Raw genomic sequence first — 13,142 nt, 5'->3', positions numbered from 1 at the left:
AAATGATGAGCATGGCTAGTAAATTTTCCATTAGGAGAAACAGTAGTGGCAAAACACAAACAACCAAATACTCGAAGGTGGCCATATGTGGGTGAACGGTGAAATAGACTCTCATATGGTGTTTCTCCCGAAAGAAGAGGCATTGAAATTCTATTTATAAAGTAAGTAGCTATAAAGATGCATTCACCCCAAAAGATAAGGGGTAAAGAGGCATGAAGCTAATGAAGAGCACGTGCAAAATGAAATATATGTCAATGTTTTCATTCAGCCACACCATTTTGTTGTGGTTTGGATACACAACTGTGTTGATGGAGCACACCATAATCACAAAGGATTGAAATTATGTCATTTGAGAATAATTTAGTACCATTATCAAAGCTAATGCCTTCAATTTTGCATCCAAATTATGTTTTAACCATGCAGAAGATTAATCTTGCAACAAGGAAGAAATGACCTGATGGATTTGGTAAAGGCGAAAAGCATTCCTTTGGAAAAATTTTCTTTCAAGTCAACCCATACATCAAAGGTAGAATAAGTGTCGATAACACTAGTGGCAAGATCGGCATCAGCTGAATTGAGAATCCAAGAGAGAAATATGTCATTGCATCATTGCCATAAAACCCAGTTTATTTTTTGCACTTAAAGTTGTTCGCATGGCTCAACTCTAGTGGAATAGTTGTATCCAGTTAATGAACAGGAAACCAAAATGATGATGGGATTGTTTGAACTATGAAGATGGGTATGGGCTGATGTAATCAATTAAAGAAAAAGAATGGTCAGTTGTAGAGGAATTTTCCATCGTCACAGAGGGGGTTTTGAGATGGATTTGCCATGAGAGAACTTGAAAAAAATTTCAAATATCAGCGAATATGAAGAAAGAGAATGAATCAATGTGAGACCCTAAAGATAGAAAAGAGATGGACGAGAAAGTATAGAATCGGAGTTGCTCTAGTACCGTGTAAAATGTTTTCTCTTATCTTCATCAATAGTCAAATATAGGTTTTGAGGAACCAATCCAATATGATCTGGTCAGGAAAAGGAAATAATAAACTATACGAAGAAATTCTATACAAACTTTTCAGAGGAGAATGACTTTTGGACAAAGGGACTTATTGGGAGAGAAATTAGGAGAAGCAATCTCCCATCAATGCGTAGCTGTTAGCACTTCTTGTAATTATCAGTCAATAAAGTATCATTTATAAGAAAAATTCCTAATCAGTATTTCCTAGGCAACAAACATCTCAAATTCAACATATTAAAGTCCACCTTACTAACCGGATATTTTGTGACCTTCCTAGAATATCAATGCTTGTGGAGGCAAAAATAAATAAGCTTGTGATAAATGACATATGTAATGAGATAACAAACATACCATGTCATCTTTTGAAACTTGGGATTGGCCCAAATATCCCGTGAAAAGGTATACCAACAGCCATCAGCAAAGACCAACTTGATGCGGACTTGACTCCATTTTCCACACATTCAACATAAAAAAAGTGAATGGCCGTAATTACAATATATCTACTTTAGAAGAGAAGTGCTATTGATGATCGTGATAAATAACATTTTCCAGTCTAGATACATTGTCATTATCCAGCGTAGTTATATTGACAGATGCAATTCTCTCTCCTCCAATGCTACTTTCTCACTTAGGAATGAGGGCTTAGGGATTCTCATTTTCCTAAATTTTAATTCTCGTATTTTGGCATTATTTCAAACTTAGGCTGTGTTTGGATGTTGAAGTGAGTTGAGTTGAGTTGAATTGAGAATATAAAATATTATTAGAATATTATTTTTTAATATTATTATTATTTTGAGATTTAAAAAAGTTGAATTATTTATTATATTTTGTATTGGAATTTGAAAAAGTTGTAATGATGAGTTGAAATGAGTTGAGATGAATTTGAGATCCAAACAAAGCCTTAAACTATATAAAATAACTTTGTATGTTTTTAAAAATAAAAACTTCACAAATATTAAAAATATTTGTGAATAATAATAATAAAAATATTAAATAATAGTAAGGCTTGAGATAATTTTGAGATAACACTTGAGATAATTTTGATACCCAAACCTCAGGGATTGTAAGGCAAAAGCGTAATTTTGAAAAGAAACAAGGGTGATTAATCAGGTCCATGTCAGTCACCTTATCTGACAATGGACCGTCAGAATAGGGGCCAGTGGCGGGCCCATAGGGGACAGGGTATCAGCCTGTGTCCTGGAATACCGTAAAATATCCAAATTATCCTACTACGCTTTGAGCTGTACAAACTCTTGGAGTTACCAACTAACTGTTTCTTTAAAGAAACGAGAAAACGATCTACAAGACTGCGACTCTCTCTCTCTCTGGGCGACTTCGGCTCTACCTCTGCGAAGCGCGTGGCGGATTCTCTCGGGCATCGGCGTTAGCTGGAAAAGGCTGCGGAACTAGAGAGACTTTCTTCCGTCCGTGGCATTCAGGTCACTTCAAATTCTTATTTTGCTTGTCTACTTTCTAGGGTTCCGAACATTTCTTAGCTGAGTCTACTGGTATTGTTCGACTCATATCCGGCCCGGATTGCTCAGATCCGTTGGTACGTATGGCTGAGTTTCTAATATCTATATACGGTTTGTTCATTTGGCCTCCGGTTGGTAAGTGGGGAAATGTAGGGAGAGAGATGATTATGTATCTCAATTTTAATTGTTTCCTCATCTTCTTCGGTGAATTGTTGTGTTCTTAGATATTGACATGATTCATGAACTGTGCTCGACTGTGTGGGTTTGGAGAGACTACGGGACCTGGCATAGGCGCGTTAGAAATGAGAACTATTTAGTTAGAGACATAAACCGAATTATTTGTATATAGTTTATTTGTTTCCCTAGCAATCCAGCACCGGATTGTTGAACTAGTTGTTTCCGGGGTGAATCCGGTGTCATTTCGAGAAAACAGGAGTCAGTCTGGTTTAGTTTATCGGTTGTCTTTTTCGGATTCTTTTACTTCTTGTTGTTGTGGTTGTTAGTTTGTCGGTTGTCTTTTTCGGATTCTTTTACTTCTCGTTGTTGTGGTTGTCGCTGCTGTTGTTCCTTCATATATTATATTTTTTATTTGGAGTAGGAAGTGGAATGGCTAACCGACTGAAGGAGGATGAAAAAAACGAACGAATTATACGGGGTCTTCTGAAACTTGCTGAGAATCGGAGATGTATCAACTGTAACGGCCTGGTATGCTATCGATAATGATTAATTCCTGAGATAACATTATTTTCCAGAGTCTTACGTCTCTGATTTACTTTTCTGTATCTATTCTGCGTTAATCTTTTTTCTTTATCAGTCATTCTGCAATAATGCAATCAGACGTGCGATTGATTGTGAAAATACATTTGTTTTCATCTAGGTTTGTTAAGTTGTTGATTGTCTTGTTAAACCAATTTCAAGTATCTCTCAAAGCCTGCCATGACCAAATAAGAAACTAGGTTTTACTAACTGCAACGATCAAGCACTAAAATCCACAACTTAAAAAGAATTAGTTTCAACAAATCATTTATTTGGATTATTGCAGGACCCATTCATAAGAAACAAAGAGATTAAAGCTTCCTTTAAAACATTTTCTATTGGGCTTTACTGAGTCTCATAGAACTTTAGTATATCTCTAGAGATTCAACCAGATGAGATAGGATTTACTAAATTAGATACTTATCTGGATATCCGAAGTAGAATAAATATTCTAAGTGTAAACGAAAGCTTTGTGCTTTGGTAAGGGGAGATTTTTTTGCAACAATATGTTTTGTTCACACTTAATAGCATCTTGTACTTCAGCTTTTCCTTAGTAAGTCATTAAATTTGATGTGTTTTGAGCCGCAATTGCAATGGTGAACAAAGGATGAAATACGATCTATTCCTCAAACTTAAGTTGTTGCTTCTTCTCCTTGTTTCTGTTCCCAACTCCTCCGAATAGTTCCAAATGTTGGAGCACAAAATAAACACATTGATTCAGGATCAAGTGAAACCATAGATCTATGACTATGTTATGTCAACTGTTTGTTTCATCTCATGTGTATTCCTCAAGGTCAAAAAGTGTGCATTCATGATTTTTTTGTATTTTTTATGTTTAGAGAATAGCAGATGAAAAAAGTGTGAATGTTGTCCTGGGAAATTGCTTGCTTCTGAGTTTTTAGTTGGATGCCTTTGTGCCCCATAACCTAAGTAGTTTTGGACTGGTATATTGTGTTTGATTTAGCAAATAGCCATAGAAATTTAGAGGTTTGGAGGAATGCCCCTTTGTGTTTGATTTAGTGTATTTGGCAAAATGTAATGCCCAGACCTTTGAAGATTGTGAGAGGGTGGTGTCAGAATTTAGAGCCATTATGTTCAACTCTCTTATATTTGGATGTCGGCCACAATAGCTCCCACTCCTCTTCATGGAATAATGTTCTTTTTCTTTATTCCTGGTTGGCTGTTTTCTATTGCATAACTCCTGTGTACTTATTTAATTTTGGGACAATTAATGTTCCTTTGTGCTCATGCGTTATGATTATTTGTGCTTGTGTGGGTAGAGCTCTATTAAAATATTTATACGAAGATTAATTATGAATTAGTTTTTTTCTACCGGACTTGCGAATCAGACTCTGAACTGTACTGCTCAAATTAGTGATGAGCTCTCTACCAAAATTTGCACTTGAGTTAGAAGATTGTGAACTTTGATAAAATAAAAAATATATTGTTCTGAAGCTTACCTTTGTAAGGATTACTGTTGTAAGGCATGCTTGGAAATTAATGAAAGAACCTTTGCAGTAAAGTTTCTATAAGAGAGTTGTTTTCTGCAATCCCTGTTTGAGTTATTGTTCACTGCAGCGCATGATTGAAGTTTTGGTGATGTTAACTATGAAGTGCAAAGATTCTTAAATTATTCCTTTACGGAAAAGCACGTAAATAGTCTGTTTAACTAGTGTTACTTTATTTTCTGCTAAGCAGGGACCTCAATATGTTTGCACAAATTTCTGGACATTTGTTTGCACAAACTGCAGTGGAATACAGTAAGTTATGACATGTTGCTGCATATATTGCCTGGACTTTCTTTCCTTATGTGTGTGTGTGTGTGTGTGTGTGTGGAGAGAGAGAGAGAGAGCATTTGCACTCTATTAAATGGGTGATGATTTTCAGTCGAGAGTTCACGCATCGAGTAAAATCAGTATCAATGGCCAATTTTACTTCACAAGAAGTTACTGCCCTTCAAGAAGGGGGGAATCAGGTACACTTGCATGACTTCTCAGATCTCTGCCAAATATTCTTTCCCTTTGTCTTTTATCTCCACTCCATTCACAGCGTGCAAAGGAGATCTATTTTAAAGAATGGGATCCACAACGTCATTCTGCTCCTGATAGCAGGTTGTCACTCATATGTATTATGATCTGGTTTATATATGCTAAAAATTCTCCTGTTCTAATTCAAAGTTTGCTGCCAGTAATGTTGAAAGGCTTCGTGACTTTATTAAGCATGTTTATGTGGATAGAAGATATACAGGCGAGAGGAGCTATGACAAGTCTCCAAGGGTAAAAATGGTAATGCCCCTTACCCTCCCTTTCTATAATCTCAGTGATATTAATTCAGATGTGAAGTTGTACGCATATAATTATAACATAAATGTTTTTAAAATATAGGTTTTACTAATGAACAATCCACATTCTCATTCCACTTCTATTCTTCTGTGTTTACGTGGCATTGTCTATTATGCCTTGAATTTCTCTCTTTAAAAATTGAACTGATCCGGACAATGTCAAGCAGCTTAGTAAGATAAAATTGAGATAGCAGTGCAGTATATAGCATGACCCTTTACTAATACATTGCTGGATTTTTTTTAGATGTCATTGGATCTATCTGTTCAAGTATTTTTCCTCCTTTTACATCATGTCTCAAACAGGGTGAGAAGGAAGATGTCCATGAAAGCAGGAGAACGGATGCATATCAAGGAGGGCCTCGAAGCCCACCATATGAGGATAAATATGAACGCCGTTACGGTGATAGGTCTAGTCCTGGTGGAAGAAGTTATGATGAAAGAAGTCCTGCTCAAGAAAGTAGGCAATATGGTGATTATAGGAGAAGTCCTGTTCGTCCTGAGATTGCCAATGATTGGCGTCGAGAGGATAGATTTGGAAATGGAAGAAAATTTGAAGACCGTAGGGAGTATGATGGAGATTCTAAGCTGGGAGGCAAATCACCGGAGCAACCTAAAGATTTAAATTCATCTAGTCCCCCTATGGTGCGGCCTGTGAGAGAGATTTTGGGAGAGAATGTATTACCTCTTCGCATAATTGAACCTCCAAAAGCCAATGAGCGAAGGGCTGCTGATGGCTCTGCACATACGCAGGTGAGACTTCTTCTCAATTAAGCTGCCTTTATTTTTGGATTTGTCTGGTTCCTTAAAGCTCAAGTTCTTGTTACCACTTTCTACTTTTGTCTGGACCTGCTCAGACTGTTTTTTGTTTAGTAATGATTTCGGTATTCATTGATAATTCCGTCTGGTTCATCAAGATCAGGATTAGTCTTTGTTTGATTGTTGTGCTGTTTGAGCCACTTCAATCAATTTAAACCTTGTATTGTATATTACGTATGTCCATCTCATTACTCTACAGTCAAGTTCCATATTATACCTAAAATAGGTTTTTTCTACAGCTTTCTTGCTAGCTGTTTGGCAAAGTGTGGTCAATGAGCTCTCGCTCAAATGACATCTCCGCCCTTTGTAAATACAGGGTGCACGTTGAGTTCTTGAGTTCAAGATTTGCTGGGTATGTTTTTATCTCATCAAGCTTTCTTTTTCTGGAAAAACAGTATACAGTTTGAAAGCAAACGTAAGTCTGACTCAGACCTGCACACATATTTGATTAATTGGGTTTGCCTGGGTAGCTCAAGATGGCCAGATTATAAGTAGATAAGAGTTCATTTCAAACACCAGGCCAAATAATCATGAAGCTAAAAATTGAGTTTCATTTTGGAATAATTGAAAAGTAAGTATCTGATGTTTGCAAAGAGCATATCTGAATGCTCATCTGTTTGTAGAATATATATGTGTGTGTTTGTGGCATTCTGTGGTTTTTTTTTTTACAAGTATGTACCCTTTTTTTATGTCATTTGAGTCACTTGTTTTTCCTTACCGGGGTTTTTTTTTTTTGGGGGGGGGGGGGGGGGAATAGAAACTTTTGAATGAGTTTCGAGGGGAACGTTTTCCCATGTTCACAATTTATCTGTCTTGACCCGACTAAATCTTTAAATTATGAGTTTGGGATGATTTTGATTCACACTCTTGAGTATTAAATCCGACCCTGCGATCTTATAGCTAATAATGTGTAAGTATGTGATATAGAAATTGTGTTTTTTTTAGTGTTGAATACTTGAGGATGAGAAATTGTTTATTTATAAACATGCCAACTAATTTGATTCGACTTTACTCTCTCTCTCTCTCTCTCTCTCTCTCTCTCAATCAATAAGTTTACACCTTCATGCACTTGTTATACTCGTGGATGCCACGTCGTATTATACCATGCCATATCATATTGTATTGTAATCATGCCATATTAGTCTTCTGTCATTCATGCGTGCTGTTCAATTCATAGTTGATGCACAAATGGATCATATTGCTTCTTTTTTAAATTGTTCATGGATGAAATTGGGACTGTTTAAATCTCAGGAATGAAAATCACACCTAGGTAAAATTACTTACTGAACTTGTATTTCAGCCTTTTTTTAATAGGTAAGTACACGACCCTAGCACCATATAGGACCGAGCCCGTGACCTCCCCCTTTTCTCTCATTATTTATCAATAAGGTATAAACTTCATTTAACTACACCAAGGGTGCGTCCAGGTTCAGTGTGTAGGTTTTGAGCTCCTCTAATGACCTTGAGGACCTTGAGGATCATCCTCAAATTTCTCGTTCTCTCTAAATGCACCATACCAGACAAGTAAGAATCATCTTCCACACTATTACAATTTGTGGGCTTCTTCCTAATCTCTCCAAGAGCAATAAAGGTTTATTGTTCTTCTGGGAATGACCCAAGCCGAATCAACCCGTTTGAAGAAGTCACTCCACAAAGCACTAGTCATCTTGCAATGGAGTAAAAGATGGTCAACAAGCTCCCCACTCCCATTACACATGCAGTAAAAACTATTTTTTCTCTTATATGGTGTAAAATGTTTTCTTTCATGGTCATGCATAAATCCATTGTCTTCATATTTGGAACCCATAAACTTTGTACTAATTTCTGAGGGTGTTGCTATTTTTCTTCCAATTGTCTACACGTTAAAGTTGGTTATTTTTATTACTTTTAATTATTTTTTATTTGTAATTCTCTTTATTTAAATTGTAGTATTGAAGTACAATGTAGGGGGTAATGAGAGAGGTAAGATGTTGTGGAAGCCTATGGGAAGTAAAAAGTTCACGGTTCGTTCATATTATGAGGTGATGACTGTTAGCATAACACCTCTTTTCCTTGGAAGCACATTTGGAAGACTCACGTGTCTTCCAAAGTTGCTTTTTTTATATGGACAGCCTCACTTGGTAACATTTTGATGATGGATAATTTGAGGAAATGTGGTCTTATTGTTATGGAGTGGTGTTTCATGTGCAAGAAGCATGGAGAATCCATGGATCATTTACTTTTGCATTGTGAGGTCGCTAAGGCCTTGTGGGATGGAGTTTTTAGTAGAGTTGGGTTGGCTTGGGTGATGCATTTGAGAGTGGTGGATCTTCTTGCATGTTGGAATGGGCTATATGATAGCTCTCAAGTGGCTGCAGTGTGGAAGATGGTTCCTTTGTGTCTTATGTGGTGCATTTGGTTAGAAAGGAACGAGTGTTGTTTTAATGATAAGGAGCGCACCTTGGAGGAAATTTGGTATTTTTTGTGTACTCTTTATTGCAATGGTTTTATGCTTTAACGCTTAATGGAGCTTCCGCTCACGACTTTTTGTTGTCATTTTCTGTTTTCTAGAATGTATTTAGGTGTTTTCTTTTGTATACATTCTGTGTACATGGGTTTGCCTATTTCGTTTGTATTAATAAAATTGTCTTCTGACTTGTCAAAACAAAAAAAGTTTTGAAGTACAATGTACCAATTTTTATTATGCATATGACAATTTTCCATATTTGAGGCTATTTTGTCGTAGTCCATGTTCTGGTTGTATATGATAGCTATCTCTGTTTTAAGTGACATCGACTTAGTAACTTGCGGCGTGATTATCTTTCCCTGCAAATTTGCAACTCCTTTCAAGCAATATTCCTCAAACAGTAATTCTTCCGAGTGTACTGGCATCGCTTACCTGTCCAAATGTTCACATGCTTTTCCATAGTTGCTGTGCTTAAAGTCTGTTATTAGAAGTCTGCATCATGTTATTCACTTGAAAATTGTTTTTTTCTTTAATATTTCCTCAAGGAAAATACATGCATGTGCTTATTCTCTTATCGCTTTAAATAACAGAGAACCGCATCTTCCAGTAGCTTGGGATCTAATCCTGGGAATCCAGCGGAAGTCAAAGTTGAAAATGCTGGAAGCTTAATTGATTTTGATGCTGACCCTGAACCTCCAGTTGCTGTGGCAGTTCCACAACCAAATCAAACTTCGATGACTCAATCCACTTCACATCCAACAACTTCTAACAATGACAATAATTGGGCCTCTTTCGATGTTGCACCTGAGTCCATAGTTTCTCAGGTCCCTTTGAATGCGAATACATTGGAATCTGTGGTGTCACAATTATCAGTTTCAGCACCTGTTCCTAGTCATATTTTCGGAACTCCTGGTGGTGCTGGTTCCCTTGCAACTGCACCCATTGGCAACATGACAATATTACCTTTTACTGGTCATTCAGCTACTGTATCTGTAGGGAATACACCTGTGTTGCCCTTCAGTCCTGTTGCTGCACCAATACACAGTCTGTCAATGTTTCCCCCTGGTGGTGCACCAGCAAATGCCCCAGGATTGACACCAATATTACCAGGTTCTGGGCAAGGGCCTAATATGCAGCATCAACAACCTTTCTTCCCTGTTACTGGTAATCAGTCAACTACTCAACAATATGCATCATCAGTTGATGTAGTTACGAGCAGTCAGGTGGGTACATAGGGTGGTGGTCTTCATGATCGTAGTTTCTTCTAAAGTAGGTTTTATCTTTACCTTGTTGCTTTGTGGGTAAATTTGCAGTGGCAGAATTTATCACTTACCACTAATACACTAAGCCCTTCAAGTACTCCAGCTGCACAAGGACCACAAGCTGTCTCAAAAATGGCACATGTTCCCACTTCTGGTGATCAACCCTCTGTTTTGGAAGGAAAATACAGTGCAAGAAAAGAACTGCCTGCGGTAATTGTTACTTCATAATGTGTTTCTTTGACATCGATATTATTCATATGTATGCATTGCATATGGTATAAGATAAATGGTTTATGCATCTGCAGGATCTTTTCACTGCAACCTATTCATCCTTCCCTGCACCAGTTCCAATGTGGCAAACTGGTATACCCCATGGTATGGGGTTCCATTTACAATATAATAATGCTCTGGTAACATCTAATTTCTATCTTATCAAATCTTTCGTGCAATTACATGTATAAATCCCTCGAGTAAACCACTAATGCTTGAGTTTCTAATCATTGGTGCAGCCAGTGCCCACTTTTCAACAGTCAAAATCCACAAACCCATTTGACTTCAGTAGTGAAGTACCTCCAGTTCAAGCCCCAACAGTACGTGATTTCAATTCATTTGAATTGATTCCATTTCACCACTTCTGGTTTTTCAGGCCTTATTTGGATTAATGGTTACATGAATTGTTTTTTAAGACTTCAACTGGCCCAAACAAACGGGATGCTTGGATATTTAATCTTGATTGTGTTTATGGCCAATTACTTGAAGGCTTGATTTAACTTTTCAGTTTGGTCTGCTTGGTCTTAGAAAAAGAAAAAAGAACTAGCATGGTCAACATCATCAATAACCTATCAGTGCACTGTTCGGTAGAATTTATACTGAAGCACCTTTCTCTGCTGAGAAAAAATTCCATCTGTTAATTAGTCTTTCCTCATGTTTATTTCTCGTGATGCAGTTTCCCTCCATGGCATCCTTACAAGGTGCTCTCCCAAGTGTCCCACCTGCACCAGGCTTATTGCATCCTTCCAACCTTGGTGCTCCGTCATCAGCATGGATGCCAGCCCAGGCATCATCGTACACATCAGCATTGCTTCCACAGGCACCATCTTATGCATCGGCAGTACCTATAAGTATATAACTAAAAGAACCCCACAATGCCGATTCTCTCTCTTTCTTTTTTTAAGTGAATGAGTATGCTTCCTACGTGATATTTCTTGTGCTGAACACTGCTTTTTTATAATCTCAGGTTCATACATGGGGCAACAAGTAACTAGCGACATGCCACCTTCCAGGTATTTGCTTCTTAAATCATAATTTTGATGTTTAAAATTGTGTATGATTTTGACATCAGTGTTGGTAAAAGTGAGCTTAAGCGCAAAATGCTTTGCTTATCAAAAGCGAATCGCAATGTTAACTATTACTGCTTGTCTATACCGCTAATTTAGATGAAATTTTTTTGATAAGTGAAACCCAGCCCTCCGGGTAAACCAAGGGCATCAATACCACTAAGCCAGTGAATGGCTTATAAATCTTTTGATAAAAATGAAGGCGAATGATGAGGGTTACAAATCTTTTGATAAAAATGAAGACGATTCTATGCTTGATGAGAACAATTATATCCTTTAGGATTGCGTTGTTTGGCTTATGTTAGCATTAAAGTTAATGCTTTCAATTCATGTGTTTGTTTGGGTCTTTGCTTTTTGTGTATATTTTGATTCAACCATGTACTTGTTATTTTGATTATTGTTATCAAATATTGGGGATGTATATTTTGTAAGGCATGAAGGAGTAGGGGGCTTTGGCATCGGTGCAGCTGCTCTTGCCTCTTTAAATGTGGATCAGCAGCAAGCTGGAAGATTCTCAGCTCCTGCTAACCCGGATCCTTTCTCTCCTGCTGGTGGAAACCCATTTGGATGAAACATGAAAAACAAAGCCTATCTGACCCCATTTAGGTCAAGCATCATCTAATTGCTTCCAGTTAATTGCTGGGTGGAAAGTTTTGGTTTCTATATTGTGGTAGTTTTGAGTGAAGATATCTACATCGGCCAAAACAGAAATATATTCTGTTCTTCCAGGTGAAAGTCAAAATGTCTACATCGGCCTTGCAAGATTTGTTTGATGCTGTAGGAGAGAGAGAGAGAGAGAGAGAGAGGTGCTTCCATGGAGACTTAGGGTATATAGTTTGTGCGGCCATAGTGTTAATTGGTATTTTGTTCCATTGGGGGACCTAAAAAGCTGTATCGATCAAGTCTTTGTGCTGTATTCTGTTAGTTTGCTATCTCTTCAACATCGTGGTGAACTTTTAGCTTCCGTGGAAGTTTTACCAATCAATAAATGCAATAAAGTTTAGTACACTAATTTGTATTCTAAAATATTATTGAACGGCGAGACAGACTTACCAAACAACAATAATGTATATTGTTGAATGGTGAGATGAGTTTTCTTTCGGAGTGTGTTCTACAGAATCGTGAGTGAACGTGGTGCTTAGTTGTGACTGCCTATTTATTTTCTATTGGACTATATATGGATTGATCATAGCTCGAAACATAGGTAGTTTATTATTTTTATTTATCTTTTTAATTTGCACTTTATTCAACATTTAATATAAATATCCTTTTAAATAATATAGATTTATGTGTAATATCTATTTATTCGTAGATTTATTTATTTAAGTTTGTTCTTATTTAAGATGTGTCATCCAATTTATTGGTGTGGCAAATTTGTCTATCCACTTTTACGAAACGTAATATTGGTTAAAGAGAAGAGTGCGCAAGACTTGTAAATGTTAAGATTGTATTTAGTATTACTCATTAGGCAAATAGGTAGGTCAGGTATATTCAGTTGTGGAGCCACTTTGCCTTGTAATTTACCAATTGAAGTTTCACAAAATTTAGTTACAATAATATTTTAAAACTTTATAAAATTTCTATACTTGTATCAACTTAAAAATTTTGGGATCAGTTGTGAGATTTTTATTTTATGATTGCACCCAAAAAATTGTTGTAATAATAAGCCATTTCTAAATTAGAGTGAG

The 13,142-nt window shown here is 36.9% G+C and overlaps 1 protein-coding gene across 1 annotated transcript; it reads left to right on the top strand.

Annotated features, from left to right (window-relative positions):
• The first annotated feature begins 2,294 nt into the window (after nucleotides 1-2,294).
• On the top strand, nucleotides 2,295-12,462 carry LOC108991122 (probable ADP-ribosylation factor GTPase-activating protein AGD14). The gene is made up of 14 exons (XM_018965264.2): nucleotides 2,295-2,460; nucleotides 3,095-3,201; nucleotides 4,951-5,012; nucleotides 5,140-5,227; nucleotides 5,302-5,363; nucleotides 5,441-5,537; nucleotides 5,897-6,343; nucleotides 9,446-10,078; nucleotides 10,169-10,327; nucleotides 10,423-10,527; nucleotides 10,627-10,707; nucleotides 11,064-11,238; nucleotides 11,355-11,400; nucleotides 11,887-12,462. Exons 2-14 carry the CDS (start codon nucleotides 3,103-3,105, stop codon nucleotides 12,023-12,025), a joined length of 2,193 nt encoding a protein of 730 aa, XP_018820809.1. The 5' UTR covers nucleotides 2,295-2,460; nucleotides 3,095-3,102; the 3' UTR covers nucleotides 12,026-12,462.
• The last annotated feature ends 680 nt before the right edge of the window (nucleotides 12,463-13,142 follow it).

This window comes from Juglans regia, chromosome 10 (assembly GCF_001411555.2).
Source record: "Juglans regia cultivar Chandler chromosome 10, Walnut 2.0, whole genome shotgun sequence".
Lineage (NCBI taxonomy): Eukaryota > Viridiplantae > Streptophyta > Magnoliopsida > Fagales > Juglandaceae > Juglans > Juglans regia.
This window is presented reverse-complemented; position numbering and strand designations above follow the sequence as displayed.